This window comes from Diadema antillarum, unplaced genomic scaffold, assembly GCF_040938485.1.
Source record: "Diadema antillarum isolate AM-2024a unplaced genomic scaffold, OU_Dant_1.0 seq00000459_RagTag, whole genome shotgun sequence".
NCBI lineage: Eukaryota > Metazoa > Echinodermata > Echinoidea > Diadematoida > Diadematidae > Diadema > Diadema antillarum.
This window is the reverse complement of record NW_027271430.1, coordinates 38,128-55,383: the sequence shown is the minus strand read 5'-3', so window position 1 is coordinate 55,383 and position 17,256 is coordinate 38,128. Positions and strand designations below refer to the sequence as shown.

General features: G+C 39.1%; 1 protein-coding gene across 5 annotated transcripts in view; it reads left to right on the top strand.

Annotated features, from left to right (window-relative positions):
* LOC139733004 (uncharacterized) overlaps positions 1-16,647 on the top strand; it is a 156,432-nt gene extending 139,785 nt beyond the window's left edge. For all 5 annotated transcript variants that reach the window (XM_071643844.1, XM_071643845.1, XM_071643846.1 and 2 more), the window contains 5 exons: positions 1,201-1,383; positions 5,226-5,312; positions 12,555-12,722; positions 13,179-13,250; positions 16,130-16,647. In XM_071643844.1, the coding sequence (XP_071499945.1) occupies positions 1,201-1,383; positions 5,226-5,312; positions 12,555-12,722; positions 13,179-13,250; positions 16,130-16,219 (600 nt within the window). In that variant the 3' untranslated portion in view covers positions 16,220-16,647. The remainder of the gene's footprint in view (positions 1-1,200; positions 1,384-5,225; positions 5,313-12,554; positions 12,723-13,178; positions 13,251-16,129) is intronic.
* The last annotated feature ends 609 nt before the right edge of the window (positions 16,648-17,256 follow it).

Genomic DNA, 17,256 nt, shown 5'->3' with positions numbered 1-17,256 from the left:
AATGATGGAAAATTTTGTGTTGCAAACTACTTCCTCAGTTTTTGCCCAATTTCCATGAAACTTGGTACAGATGTGTGCCTTTGGTTGTAGATGTGCAAGACGCATTTTTCGACAGTACCCGAAAGTACGTTGCCATGGTAACGGCATATTAATGGCAGAAGATCAAGGAAAGATCTTGCGGATTTAACTACTTCCTCAGTTTTTTGACCAAAGCTTATGAAATGTTGTTTGGCGGGGGTATAACCAGTCACTGTAGCGACATTTCTAGTTGGTTCAGTGATCGGCGAGACAGACAGACAACAAGGACAAACAGCGTGACCAGCGGTCCGTTTCATGAAAGTTTTATTACAGACTTTTCACTCCTAAGACACATTTATGAGAGTTTTTCATGAAATGGATTTTACTTCTCTGCATAGTTACATGAATGAGCGACTTTGGCCATTCTTAGTATATGTAAAGACTTTTTTATTTTTGTGATGACTTCATGAAACAGACCCTATAGCTCTCGGCTTGAGAAAGTTCCTGGTAGTGGATTAAATCTTGCCCACTAAATTGGTAGAAGCATAACTTTTATCATATTATGATCACCTCAGCAACCGATCATAGATTACTGTATCAAGTTCATCTTATTACGACATACTGAGGGCGGTGCCATGGACATAAAGTGTTGTTCTTGTGATTATACTGTTTCTAATGGTAAGCGTATCAATGGGTATCAGTGGCTTTTGTTTTGAACAAGAATCAATTTCAATGCACATCTTCTCAAGCACAAAGACTTTTCACACGTTTGAGAAGACACAATATACATTATTATAATATCTGGTTCATTTTCGATGTTCGCCATATTCAATTCAATTCATTTCATACATTTATTCAGTAATAAAAATCGTTTCGATATAATATGACCTCCAAGCTTCCACCCATATAAAAAAAAAAATCTAGTTCTGAGCACGATCCATTTACAATGATAACCTTTTAAAACCTGTTCTCTCGGTTCCGGGATACATGTCCAATCATACTTGTTCGTGTACATATCTTCCGTCTAGATATTGAAAACGTTAATATGATAAATTGGCCTCACTTGAATCTCGTTATCTGTGATTCCTCATTCCTTACACGTTCATATCATCCTATGATTCCTTAGTGCGATTAATTTCTTTGTGTATGTTAACCGGTATTTGTATATTTCTTGATTAACAGATTAAGGGTTTGAGCTTGTGCCCGGGGCTACCTATATGTAATGACCACTATATTTCCCGGACGGAAGGAAGAGGCTTGGCCAAATGGGTGTGTACCATGCCACAGCTTTCTCGCCTCAAGTTGGAACGCAAGTTGGCCGATGAATTCTTCTCAACAGTTGCCGAATTAGTCGAATCTTGTCAAGTATGTCAACCTTTATATTTGCAACATTCACTTTCAACTTTGAAAATTGTTATCGATTAATTAATTTAATGAATTATATTCATTCATAAAATGTAGAGCATAATACGTCAAACAGGTACACACAAATTGATAATTACACTGCGCACCATTCTTTCGCAGCCAGGCCAGAGGCTAAATTACAGGTTTTGCTGTAACTGATCAATATCACATGATAATCACTGTAACATCTAATAATACATAGAAAAATCATAAAAAACATGAATTCACATCAGTTCACCTTGATTAGTGTGCGTGCAATACATCTGTAACTTGACCTTCTTTATGATTATAAGGTACCAAATTCCAGCTTGTTACAAGTGAGTTGCTTGTTTAGCACGTATAGGTGGTCCGTTGTGCACCGCCATTTGTTTTCAGATTCTTATTTCATAATCTTATTTCCTATGACATACTGAAGGAGGTTTCTTTTGCTGTTATACTGTTTCTGATTATAAGCGTATGGATTGGTTGAATTTCGTGCATCAATCTCAATAACCTATCACCCTGATCATGTTTGGGAATACAGGATCACATTCACCTATGTTCGCCTGTATTAGTCTACATAATTCAAACATAAAGTGATCATTATGTCATCAAAATAAGTAATGTAGAGAAATCATCTGCAGTCAGTCTTGATCGTGTCATAAATATAGGTAACTTATAGAAAAGGAAAATCCAACAACTCCAACCGTAGAACCCGCGTAAAATACAATGAACATGTGTATATAAAGAGAGCTCGCTTTCAAAGGGTACTGCATCCATAATTTCAAGTTCTGAGATAAACTTGATGTTTTTTTCGATGATTACATTTAGCAAGCTCAGGTTGGAGTGATATTTCCCTCAAATTTATTTCTATAAATATGATATGATACAACACTAAAATCACTTTAAAAAATCCAAGTCCATACATTACTTTTTGATGAATTAATCATTTTCCATACTTTTGTGGATGTAGTGCCTTTGAAACCGAAGTTTCACATACCAGAGATAGATTTGTTTTGATGTCATGAAATGTTTTGTGAATTCATTATTTCTAGCTATGGGGTTGATGGGAATGGGATGTGAGGTCAAGGGGGCCAAGGTTGTTGATAGTGCTCCGCCCCATTTAGCAGCCTAAATAACAAACCAAAGTGCTTGATTAACCCCACCCCTTCCCCCTTGCTGACCAATATGAGGTAGGAATGATTGTCATTGGTCATAAACGTTCATACAAATTTCGCCCGCTTTAATGTCCTGGATCTGTCTACCATAAAGGGGGGGGGGGGGGGTTGGGGTTAGGTATACATCATACACAAAAGGTAATGATAGCGGAGGGGTCACAACAGGACAGCCCTCCTATGCAGGATTATCCAACAGGGGCGCAGAGACAGCTGAACACATTATACCCGTTGAACACATTATACCCGTTGTTCCCAAACCCCTTTTCTTTCCAACAGACTTTAGTTCTCGTTTTCCTTGTACACCACCCCTTTTATTTTCTATTTTACTCTCTCCTTTTTTCATTCTCACCATGTGATTTCTCTCTTCCCTCTTCTTCCTTTTTATTCTCTTACGGGCTTTCTCTCATGATTTGTTTGATTTTCTAATTTGGTATTCCTTTTTTTGTGTGTGTTATTTTTCTTTCTTTGAGTTCTCCCTGTACGTCTCTCTGAAATTCTCTCCATTCATTATCATTTTTGTCTTCATTTTATTCACTGGAACTTCGAAGTGGAAAGGGGGAAAGAAGCATCTGAATGCGTTGTATTTTTCAACGATGTATTAAATTATTTGCATGAATTTAATTCTGGAATTTCCTTATCAGGCTGACAAAATCAAGGTGGTAAGTTATTAATAAGAACAACAGTACGAAATACACGTTTAGTCTAAAATGTTTAATAAAAATATATTAATCTTACGTTCGAAACTTCATGCCACTACTTTCCTGCCCTGGTACTACACATAATACACGTGTAGAATAGCCCAGAATAGGTATAAAACACTGTAGGTAGGGGTGTCAAAGTACAGACAGTACAGGCATACATACAAGAGTATGACAGAGTATGATGTGGACTCATTTTTTGTCACGTAACATTTAACAAAATAACTTTGCTTTCAAATGAGTTGTTACACATTTATATATTGTGAAGCCATATAATTGGCATAGTCCATACCTACAATTTGTTTGTACTTCCATAATTTGGGGGATATTTATGGCTCAAACTCAATCAATGTATCAAACTCAATAACCCTAGCAGTAACGCACATAACAGTAAACTCAGTGCCTCGGACTACACGAAAGCCACTTAATTTCTCCGCTTTCTCCGCCATTTCTCCTTTGCTTTTATCCTTTTCATCCCTGGTCATTTTCTTGGGACGGTTGTTAAGTAAATGAGTTTTCCCTCATTTTCCTCCATTGCTTGATCAAAATGTGTTTGTCAGATTTGCGTGGTGATTTTAACAGAAAGCTAAAAATCAAAAGCCAATCTGCATAGTTTACAAATTAGGTCAGTAGACAATGGAAGAGGGGTCAAGTCAATGCTGCTGTCCGATTGGTCACTTTCCCTATGATGCCATTGGAATGGATGTATCATACCTATCTTTCGAAACCGAACTAAAATGGATGTACCTTTTGAAACCGAACTGATTTTACATGTAATTTTTAAACACTTTCTGGTTGGAAATTCAACTTCCTATTTATAGTATAAGTGTAAAGAGGTCCTAAAAATGAGTACATTGAGACCAAAAAGTGAATTTTAATGAAAAGTAGATGTAGTAACTTTTGCAACTTCATATTTCCCCAGGTCCTCCATCTTACAATGGATATGTTTTCTGGCTTTCATGCCTAGGCCGAAGGTATATACATTTTTGGATTGTCTGTCCGTCCTTCCATCCGTCCTTCCGTCCGTCAGTATTTTTTTTTCACAGCATAATTTAGAAACCACATGAGGTATCCTGCCGAAACTTGTCATATGTATGTATGAGTGGATGACGTTGCACCTGTCACCTTTCATAGACGAATTTGTTCTTATTAACTTGTAAGTGCGCATGCACAGGGTCAAAGGTCAAAGGACAAAGTCAAATTCTTAAATTTCACTATTGCCATATCTATGCAATGCCTGAAGGTTATTATTTTTTTTTTGGAAACTCAATGTCTACATGTATAACCAGATAAAGATTCTGTAGGAATAGTTTTTTTGTCATGGGGTCAAACGTCAAAGGTCAATTATGTCAAATGAAAATGCTAAAATGTCACCTTCTTCTCAAGGCCTCGGAAATGGCTCAAAGTATCTTCATAAAACTTTGTACATGTGCATGTACTGCTCGACAATGATTTTCTTGGGAATTTTAAGGTCATGAAATCAAAGGTCAAGGGTCAAAATAAGGTCAGGTTTGAATTTTCAAATCCTTCTTTATGATGATAAGATCATACTTTTCCTCCATGCCTTTGTGTTTACTCAACTGCATAAACTGAAAATAATTATTTTATAGCAAGGGAAGCAGAATATCATATTGTTCAAACGGCCATCATACCCTACATGCTGCACCTCAGGGGCATGCAAGAATCCAAGGCTCTCAAGGCGGAAAGAGAATCTGCGGTGATAATGTTATGAGTATGATGAGTAAGCAGATTGGTGATTGTAGCTTCAAGTATGTTCATGGCAGATTTGGGGGTTCCCCTCTGGAGCCCTTATTTGGGGGGGGGGGGGGCGATACCAGTTTCAACGTTTTCATCCTCTTAAAAACACTAGTCTGCAAGGATGCGTGAAAGATGAACTTGCTATGACCAAGTGCGTGCTATGCCACGGGTCTCTTGTTTTATTTAACAGATCACAGATTTCAGCTTATCTACCGGCAAATATCTACGCGATGATGAGTATATATCCCAGACGGAAGGAGGAAGCTTTTACAAATCGGTGTGTATCATGCAACATTTTTTTTTTTCGCTTCGAGATGTAACATAAGTTGTCCTGAGAACTTTTCAAACGCTGCCGAATTACCGAATAGCCAACTCCTGTCAGCTAAATCAGTTTTTTGATTTTGCAACATTTCGCTTCCACTCTGTGAGTTCTTTTGAACTTTTATCATTTTACCTTCACGAGTCTATCGGCAATACGTCTGTAAATGTGTTTTCTATTTTTGTGCATAACAACATAGTATAATTGTGTTTTTATTTTCCAACACATCTGTTTAATTTAAGCCGTTGGAGTGCGATGGCACGTGCTGAAGTTCCTTTTTTCCGCTTTCTTTTTCTCTTCCAAATTATTTTGAGTTCATGTCAGTTGACATTGGTTCATTTTATTTTGTTTTATATTGCTGTCTTGTGTATCTTCTGAGGGTCCCATATCGTACAAGCGTTGCTTCTTAGTTGGACCCTCCATTTCCATCCCCATCCTTAGTTAACTTGTATTATACGCTTTATGTATGTATTTACAAAGATATAATTGTGGGTTTGTAAAGAAAATCTGCTACTCATTTTCATATATTTTAAAATGTACTTTGTTAAATCACATTCTGCAATTATTACAAGCATCCCATACATAAGGTATGCACTGTATATAATTTCTTTGTTTATTTGATGGAAGTGAAAATAAATTTGAATCTTGAATCTTGAATCTTGAATAAACCTATAAAGCACGTGTTTGCTATTTTGAGTAAACCTATAAAGCACGTGTTTGCGCAACGGCAGACAAGAACTGTATGCGGTGTCCTGACTCCTGTGCTGAAGTAACTTAAAGGGATAGTACAGTATTGGTGGAGATGAGAATTGGGCTTCTAACTTTTTGCAAGATACCAAGAAAACACTCATGATATAGTACAGAGCATACCATTTTAAGAGGAATTCACAGTTTATTTGATGAAAATCGGGTTTGGAATGAATGAAACATCCAAAAACAAAGTAAAACAAAGCGATCATAATAAAGTGTGGGTCCCACACTTTATTAGAATCGCTCTTTTTTGGATATCTCAGCCATTTCAAAACCAATTTTCATCAAATAAAAGTTGAATTCCTCATAGAATTACATGCTCTTTCATATTTCATAAGAGGTTTCTCATTCTCTCACCAAAAATGTTAGAAACCTGAAATTAGGTCTCAACCAAAACTGTACGATCCCTTTAATGGTGGCAAGCGTTTAAGTATTTTTTCCCCCGGGAAAATGCCAGTATCAGCTTTCACACACCTGCTATCGCCACCAACGGCGTAAATCCGTACTGAGAAGTGGGGGGGGGGGGGGGGGAATAGTTACCATCACCACGATTTATCCAACCCATAACCGGATCGGCGCAGCCTTGCGGGGGGGGGGGGGGGAGCTTGGTGCCCCCCCCCCCCCCCCCCCCCCCACACACACACACACTTTACAGGGATCGGATGTCCCACTCTTTTGCATGAAATATCAAGTGGGAGGAAAGTGGCAGCAAAAATATGACGACTCTGTGTATTGTTGTTGTTGTTTTTTTGCTTGTCAGATGACTTTCGGCGGAAAATCAGACCTTAAAAGTATGAAGACATCGCTTTAGAAATTAAGGGGAGGGGGCGCACCGGGCGCAACTGCTGGCAATTACTGACAGCAACATCAGGAGAATTGCATAACGATTAAATGCGAGCGAGCGAAGCGAGCGAGCGAAGCGAGCGAGCTTGAAAATTTTGACATTTTACAGTCCCAAAACTGCCGTTTGTGGTATAGCTATATTTTTTCGCTTTGGAAATCAAGGGGAGGGGGTGCACCGGGCGCAACTGCTGGCAATTACTGACAGCAACATCAGGAGAATTGCATAACGATTAAATGCGAGCGAGCAAAGCGAGCGAGCTTGAAAATTTTGACATTTTACAGTCCCCAAACTGCCGTTTGTAGCTACATTTTTTCGCTTTGAAAATTCGTGGGGGGGGGGGGGGCGGGGCGCATAGGGCGCAACTGCTGCTGGCAATTAATGGCAGTAACATCAGGAGAATGGCATATAACGGTTAAATGCGAGCGAGCGAAGCGAGCGAGCTTGAAAATTTTGACATTTTACCGTCCAAAAACTGTCGTTTGTAGCTACATGTTTTCGCATTGGAGGGAGGGAGCGCCCGATGCGCCCCCTGGATCCGCCACTGGTAGTCAAGGGTGTCGGTTTATGTTCATAATTGGGGTAGGTATGACCAGCGAGGGGGCCAAAATCTGCACTTTATATAGAGCATCCCCTAATTTGTTTGTGTTTGTGAGTGTGTGTGTTTCAAATAGATGGAAAAGTTAGGAAATAACCAAGGTCAAGTCTTATTACTGGCAATGCAAGGCATTTTGATATAGACTATAGTATGTAAAGCAACTCTGCAAAATCAATGATCAAGCTTTGATAGCAAATGTGTACAACCTATCAAACATCACATTGCGCAACATTGCAGCGACTCTTTTTGCCATTCCGATATTCTGAGTACACTGCGCACATCCTGCTTGTATTCAAAATGCCAACCAGGAATCACGCTGAATCACAATCTTTTGTCGTCTCCGGGCTTTTTGAACAATGTTATACCTCTTTAATTATATGGTTAAAAGAAATCTTAGAAAAATATCTTTTTTTCTTGATCTTCCTTTCATGTCGATTTCAAAAGCAGTTTACTAACCCTTAAATTACCATTTTCGTAGGTTTTTTTCTTTTTTTTTCCTTTTTTTTTACCAGCGGAGGGGGGGGGGAGCACGTGCCCCCCATGCCCCCCCCCCCCCCTCCCCCGTAGTTACGCCACTGTCAGTGGCGTATCTAGGGAAAACGGCGCCCGGGGCAAGCGCGAAAATTGCGCCCCTAATTTCTGAAAAAGTGTTCAACCCCAACCCCATCCCGGTAGGGACTTTAAAGAAGTCCTCATGATATGCTTTTTGAAGCACTTAAGAGGGGTCTTTTGAGGGTGATTTAAATGTAATAGGCAACCCTAAATTTTGATATATTTTGGCGAGCGAGCGCAGCGAGCGAGCGGAAAATTTTTATATTTCAGCTTTATACATAACATGTCATTTTTGGTTATTAAATCTTACAATTCTAATCAAGATATAGTGACGGCTTCATAGATAACGATTAATCTATGTCAACAAACTAAGGACTTGGAAAAAGACTTAAATCTTCGAATTACAATTCTAATCAATATATAGTGACGGCCTTATACACAACGATTTATACCAACAGTGTCCAACCCCATCCCGGTAGGGACTTTAAAAAAGTCCACATGATATGCTTTTTCAAGCACTTAGAAGGGGTCTTTTGAGGGTGATTTAAATGTAATAGATATTGAAGAATTTTGGCGAGCGAGCGCAGCGAGCGAGCCAACAATTTTTGTATTTCACCTTACAAAACATGGAATTCTTGTCATATTTTGGTTATTAAATCTTACAATTCTAATCAAGATATAGTGACGGCTTCATAGATAACGATTAATCTATGCCAACAAACTAAGGACTTGGAAAAATACTCTAAATTACTACGAGTGAGTGAGCCGAAATTTTTATATTTCCACGTCATCATTACGTTTTGTTCTTCTTATTTTTTTTGGATAAATCTTGGCGAGCGGGCGCAGCGAGCGAGCCGAAATTTTTTATATTTCAGCGTTACAAAACATGGAATTCATGTTTTGTTTTTATCTTGTTTGATTTGGTTTTCTGCCCCCCCCCCCCCCCGCCTTCTCCTCCCCCCCCCCCCCCCCCCGGTCCGGGCGAGGGTTTTTTTTTTTTAATCTTAGGGGGAGCGGTTATGTGAGGGAGCGAAGCGGGGGGGGGGGTCCAAAAACTGCCATTTGTAGCTATATTCTTTGCTTTGGAAATTAAGGGGGGGGAGCACACCGGGCGCAACTGCTGTCAATCACTGGCAGCAACATCAGGGGGGCATTTCATGAAGGAACTTGTCGGATAAAATATCTGACAAGTCAATTATATCCCACAAGTTTTGAGAAATTCTTTAGTCTGATTGGCTGATTTCTCTGAACTTGTCAGATATGATTGACTTGTCGGACATTTTATCCGTTAAGTTCCTTCATGAAATACCCCCCCCCCCCCCCTGGAGAACGGCATAGCGATTAAATGCAAGCGAGCGGAGCGAGCGAGCTTCAAAATTTTGACATTTTAGTCTAAAAACTGCCGTTTGTAGCTATACTTTTTTCGCTTTGGAAATTAAGGGGGGCCGCACCGGGCGTAACTGCTGTCAATCACTAGCTGGCAGCAACATCAGGAGAACGGCATAGCGATTAAATGCGAGCGAGCGGAGCGAGCGAGCTTGAAAATTTTGACATTTTACAGTCCAAAAACTGCCGTTTGTGGCTGCATTTTTTCGCTTTAGAAATTAAGGGGGGCGCACTGGTTGCAACTGCTGGCAATTACTGGCAGCAACATCAGGAGAATGGCATAACAATTGAATGCGAGCGAGCGAAGCGAGCGAGCTTCAAAACTTTGACATTTTACAGTCCCAAAAACTGCCGTTTTTGGCTGTATTTTTTCGCCTTGGAAATTAAGGGGGGCGCACCCTGTGCAACTGCTGGCAGTTACTGGCAGCAACATCAGGAGAATGGCATAACGATTAAATGCGAGCGAGCGAAGCGAGTGACCTTGAAATGTTTGACATTTTACAGTCCCAAAACTGGCGTTTGTAGCTATATTTTTCGCTTTGGAAATTAAGGGGGGCTCACCGGGCATAACTGCTGGCAATTACTGGCAGCATGCAACATCAGGAGAATGGCATAGCGATTTGATGCGAGCGAGCGAAGCGAGCGAGTTTCAAAATTTTGAAATTTTAGTCTAAAAACTGCCGTTTGTAGCTATACTTATTTCGCTTTGGAAATTAAGGGGGGCCGCACCGGGCGTAACTGCTGTCAATCACTAGCTGGCAGCAACATCAGGAGAATGGCATAGCGATTAAAAAATGCGAGCGAGTGGAGCGAGCGAGCTTGAAAATTTTGACATTTTACAGTCCAAAAAGTGCCGTTTGTGGCTGCATTTTTTCGCTTTAGAAATTAAGGGGGGCGCACCGGTTGCAACTGCTGGCAATTACTGGCAGCAACATCAGGAGAATGGCATAACAATTGAATGCGAGCAAGCGAAGCGAGCGAGCTTCAAAACTTTGACATTTTACAGTCCCAAAAGCTGCCATTTTTGGCTGTATTTTTTCGCCTTGGAAATTAAGGGGGGCGCACCCTGTGCAACTGCTGGCAGTTACTGGCAGCAACATCAGGAGAATGGCATAACGATTAAATGCGAGCGAGCGAAGCGAGTGACCTTGAAACGTTTGACATTTTACAGTCCCAAAACTGGCGTTTGTAGCTATATTTTTCGCTTTGGAAATTAAGGGGGGCTCACCGGGCACAACTGCTGGCAATTACTGGCAGCATGCAACATCAGGAGAATGGCATAGCGATTTAATGCGAGCGAGCGAAGCGAGCGAGTTTCAAAATTTTGACATTTGGCAGTCCCCACACTGCCGTTTGTGGCTGTACTTTTTCGCTTTGGAAATTAAGGGGGGCACACCGGGCGCAACTGCCGGCAATTACTGGCAGCAACATCAGGAGAATGGCATAACGACTAAATGCGAGTGAGCGAAGCGAGTGAGCTTGAAAATGTTGATATTTTACAGTCCCAAAAACCGTCGCACCGGGCGAAAACTACTGGCAGTTACTGGCAGCAACATCAGGAGAATGGCATAATGATTTAATGCGAGCGAGCGAAGCGAGTGAGCTTGAAAAATTTGACATTTTATAGTCCCCCAAACTATCGTTTGTGGCTAAATTTTTCGCTTTGGAAATTAAGGGGGCGCACCGGACGAAAACTGCTGGCAATTACTGGCAGCAACATCAGGAGGATGGCATAATGATTAATGCGAGCGAGCGAAGCGAGCGAGCTTTACAATTTTGACATTTTACAGTCACAAATCTGCCGTTTGTAGCTATATTTTCGCTTTGGTAATTAAGGGGGGCGCACCGGGCGCAACTACTGTCAGTCACTGGCAGCAACATCAGGAGAATGGCATAGCGATTAAATGCGAGCGAGCTTTAAAATTTCGACATTTTACACTCCAAAAACTGCCGTATGTAGCTATATTTTTCGCTTTTGTTTGTCCCACTTTTATGGAGAAACCATCCCCCCCCCCCCCATCGACGTCTCTGCATATGAGGGTGCTTTTGTTAAGTGAAAGGTCTGCTGCACACTCTTTGATAAATTAGGGAAATATACGTCAATCTCAAAAGTGTACAAAGTCTATCGAAAGGGATCCTGTATAGCAGAGCTTTTGCATGTTTATGATTGCAATAGAACGATCTGGTGCATAGTTCTGGCGGTACTCTTGGACAATTTTCCATTAAGAAAGTTCGAGATTTGCCCTCATCTCGGGAATTGCTTGGGGGATGAATGATTTGTCTGCCTAAACACTTCCGCAGGGGCGGGGCAAATGCCCCTTTGCCCCCCCCCCCCCCCCCCCGAGATAGATTCGACGCTTCCCTGGGTATGCCCATAGATGTATCCTGACTGAGTCATCAGTCACTGTCGTTTCTCAGGAATGATTCAGGAAATGGAGGGGGTTAATTTATGGCGATATAGTTTTTGTTATTGTTTGTTTGTTTGTTTGTTTTCGTACATATTTTGCAGATGGTCCCCAGTTATTCGCGTCGTAGCATGTTTACATGTAGGCCTATACTATTTGACGTTGTCAACGTCTGAGCCATACCTTACAGTGTATGTCGATGTTACTTTATTCGCGAGCGAGCGAAGCGATCGAGCGCGTGAGAAAATTATGTATACATTTTCCTACAAGATAGAATACTGTTCAGCTCTGTTAACTGTCTGCAGGCCGGCGTACAAACGTCATGCAATATGCCAAAATTAATACAATCACATTTCTGCTTCCTCCATTTTTTTTTCAGAATTCAGGGGGGATGATTGTACAGGCCATCCCCCCTCCTCCATTTCAGGGGGGATATATCCCCCCATCCCCCCCCCCCCCCGGGATTTACGCCCATGCATGATCGCCACACCATGGACAAACCGTAGAAAAAGCAATCTTTAGTACTTCCCGCATGTGTGAAACATTTTCTCCTTGCTTGAAACTGCAAGTGTTTTACAACGTTGAACATGTAATACAATACGCCATGAGGACAGGGCAAAATAATAAGATGCTCTTTAAAATGAATATTCAACCTATTCTTCCTACAGATTCTCAAACAAGTCATCGATTGTAAGAGGTGGATTTCAGAGCCAGCAGCGGAAAATTTGGCTTATTGTCTAAGTCGTTTTCCCCATCTTGCACGTGCCGATCTCCGGTGCGATGACCTGCCCAGGATATTCTTCACGAGAATTGGTTCACAGACCACAAGCTGCCGAGTAACGATATATTTCTTGTTGCGACTTTTTTTTCGCTATACGCCTTTAGGAAAGGTTGATATTAATGCATAATGCACAATCTCGGCCTTCACGATTGCAATATTTTTCAACACCCGTACACCCGGCAAAGGGGATTTGGAATTACCTCCATTCTAATGCCTGATGTAATCAGTGGTGTTAAAGAAGAGCAGATGAATTAAGGCTCAAACTCTTTATATTGTCACTCAGTTCATAAATCGATTCAATGCTATCTCAAGATAACATCTAATCGGCAAAATACTGCAACAATAGCTATACCACGCCTTATTAGTGAGTACATGTATTACTAAAGTCCATTGACTGTATATTTTTATGACGCAGTTTTACTTTTGAGAGAATAGAAATCTCTTACATTCTTTTAGGTTTTTTTTTTCTTTTTGTTTAATTGCTTGTCTTTTCGTCTTGCACATGCTACAGCTGGAAGACATCAAAGTCAATGATGAGCCGTTGGACATGTTGTTAAGCGCCGAGCAACAAGATTTGGCAGAGGTACAGTTTATACAATCGGCCTTGAGCAATTTTGTCTTGATCCGAAGCTATTCAAATCTTATTGAATTAATCCTTACAAATGATCTCTCTCAGAAACTAAAATAAATGAATGTATGTATCTATTCATAGAAATCTTTCATATCAATCGTCCAGACTAATAGCCTAAATAATGACCAATAGAAACAGTTGATTGGTTCTTGATGATTAGGTTTCTTGCGTGTAGACGCTTTGTATGTGTGCATAATCTCTCTCTCTCTCTCTCTCTCTCTCTATATATATATATATATATATATATATATATATATATATATATATATATATATATATATATATATGTATATATATACATATATATATATATATATATATATATATATATATACATATAATACCTTACATATAACGTGAGAGACAGGTTGTATATTAAGTCTCTCATACTGTGATACTAACCTGTTAGTACGAATATGACTTCACTGGTGCTACTACCCCAACATCCATATCCACGACATATTATTAAAAAGAATTCTACCTGTTTATTTGCCACACTCTCTTTGACATTTTGTGCGTGTCAAAACATACGAAGACAGTATTTATATTTTTTTTTTCTTTTGGAATGTCATGATAGTGTATGCACTCCTTAAACATACTAAATTTTCTCTAAGTAAGTCTAAACTTCGAGTAGCAACACCTGTAATAATATGGCATTTGTAAGTATAGGCCTTCACTCCAAAACTGCCCTGATAGTATATCAGATTGTTTATATAAACGCATACACAATATTTATTTAGCTGAAGGGAATAGCTGAACGTTTTCATCTTTGCGAGAACTGCATTATCTTTTAGCTTTTTTTCCCCAGGTATAAGTGTTTATTTTCTCGTGCATTTTGTTAACATGTTCATGCAAATCCTTCAAAAAAGTTCTTTCTTTAACCGGTAAAATTCTGTGTAATTTTAATTTTAAATTTCAGTTTCTTTCTGCAACCTTTTTTCCCGAGGAATATACAATTTACAAACAAAAATATTGTAAAACCGATTTCAGTGAAACGGCATTTTCTGTTAAAGTGTTGCAACAACTTAGATACGAAATACAGTAAATTGTTGCTTTTTCACGTTCATGACATGTTACATATTGCAGAGACTGTTACAAGTATGTTTCACGAGATGACAGCCCGTTCCTGACAAAAAGACTAGAAAAATACTCTCGGGGATTTGCTCTCCTAAAAAAGTGGATGGGGATGGGAAGGTGCAAGTGCAGAGGTTGATTTCACTTTGATTTAAAGAGACAAAATGTAAGCATGCCTACCGGGATCATAAATGAGCATAACTATACGAATCTGTTACCGTTTTCAATAGTAAGTACACTATATTTCAATATTCTCATGAATATGTTATTCATGGGTTTTTGTTAAGACAACATGTATCTATCATCTTCAACTTTAACTTTCTAAACGTTCTAAAAGGTCTTTTAAAATACAAAGAATTGATTCACATGATTAAGATGACCGTTCCCTATACATCAGATCCAGAATATCTTACAGATTTAAGAGCCATTACGATTCGTAGGTTATCTCATTCATATGAGTGTTATTTCACGTGCCGCACATGAATGAATATTCTTATTTTATCAAAATTACCGGACATCACTTAATGATTGAGGTGACAAATTTTTCGTATACTTTAAAAAATAATTGTTGCAGTTTGACAAGCATTGACATCATCTTATTTGAGAACTTCCAACTGATGCAATAAAGGATCAGTATGTCTTATAAAGGGATCATTTTTACACATTCTTAAGCCTATTCCCACCGGGGGGGAGGGGGGGGGGGGGGAGGAGGGCCATTTTGATTATTCCGCAACGTGTGATGCTCTCACTGTGACATTTTTATGACTTTTTTTTTTCAAGTATCGCAAAACTTTTGAGCCCACATTTGTTGCTCCCGGGCATACCGTTTTGTAGCCACGCCCCTTTCAAAAAAAAAAAAAAAATCGTCGACCCCAAAATTGCTCGAAAGCATACTTTTGTGTACAAATCGAATGTAAATTGTGTTTTTGCACTTAATTCATATAAAAATAAATACCTTTTACTTTCAATGGCTAATAAAGATTTATGTTAGCCTGATTATGCTTTCAAAAATTTCTGCGACAAGTTTTTCCAAAAAAGACACAAACAAAAAGTAAAAAAACAAGAAAATAAGAAATTCAGTAAGCAATAAAATACAGAAAGAAATAATCATGAAGCCGAATTTTGATTCAGTATTATTGTTAAGGATATTAAAACGAAAATGTTCACCAAAAAATTAGACGTCTTGGAGCTTTGTTTTTTTTTATTTATAGGCAAAAAAAAGTTGCATAAACTCGTGTAAATTAATTAATATAAAATACATAAATTAAAATTTGAAAAATTTAACTAGTCGGTCTTGTAGATAACATTGTCCTTTGCCTTAGTGGAAATTTTCGTGTTACAAGTCCCTCAAAAAACCCGGGGGGATTAGGGTTAAACACCTTCTTTTGCAAAATAAAGAGTCTTTTCATTTTTGGTTTTATCACAATTTCTACCCAAGATAAGTGTCCTCGTGGTTATTACCGAAAAGAAATGAGAGATGAAAATTGAAATGCCGAATGTAGCTTCTAAATGTATAATCATTATCATGTAACTGTCCAGAACGTCAGTTTCGTGGGTATAAGGACAGAAGTATCTATTTCATCACATGGACCAAGTTACCCCTACACGACAATTATACAAAGTGGTGAGATTAATAATACAAAACATTCCATTGATGATGGATTATTTTGTATATTGTTAATGTTTACCTCTAAATGTTCATGTATACTTCAAGACCGGATGTCATGTTTAATCTTTCCCTCCACTATGTCTTTCAGCACACAGACACGGACAGTGATAGTGACAGTTGGTGCCCATATAAGAGAAGATGCAAGACAGGCCTCAATTCTGGGCAAGGAAGTTCATAAGCTCCGTAGGAACCTGAGACGAGCAGCTGGAAGACAACACAGAGAAGTACCAAAAGGTTTTAGCTTAGTGGACACTGAACTGACACTAAATAGGGGAATGAGCCTGAGGAGGAGGACGGAACGAAGACATGGGCCATCGTGAAATGGCACTTGAAATGCCTGGACGATTTATAGACTATGATCCAGGGAGTTGGAGAGAACTGGTAGATGCATCTTTGGATACAAAGGAGAGTCGGAACATATTACGCACAAACACATACCGACGTTCATCTAAATTGTACCTGGAAGAAAGAACGAAATGTTTGGGCCAGAACCACTGTATTTCATTGATAAGTTTACTATCAGTAACATCCATTTCTCTATTACAGCAGACGTGCGAAAGTGTTCAAAATATCATGTGCATGGAGTGTGGATTTCATATGCACAACTTTGACGTTTTATATATATATATATATATATATATATATATATATATATATATATATATACATATTGAGCCAGAGTAAAAAGAAAATAACGTCAATCAAGCATGCATAAACATAATGAATAATTGGAAGCCGAATTTCGATGTTAGTAACTTCTCAAAGTGGGAGGTAACGTTACGATAGATTATGATGTCACCATTGACAAGTGCTGCTTTGTTTGGGGGTTATATTTTGTGTTTTTTATGCTTATTTGAGTAAGGGAAGACTTGTGTTTAACGAGTTACTCACAACGAGCCAACGGGCCTCATGAGAGTGGCCGAATAACAAGGGACAAACGGGTTAGGAAATATTATCATTTTCTATTGCAGCCGAATCCTACACAAGCTGAATTACCGAAGTTACCCACAAAACTATACCTAGGGGCAAGCCAGCGGGATTATTTTGTTATAGGTTGTCAGTGGTAGTATACCAGTTTTGCGCACCTCACTACCTCAGAGGGACCTTGTTATCCAGTAAATATTTATTGTGATAATACTCTTATTTGTAGTTGAATTATGACTACTTGTTTAAATGAAAAAATATACGAATAACTCACAAATACAATATCTATGT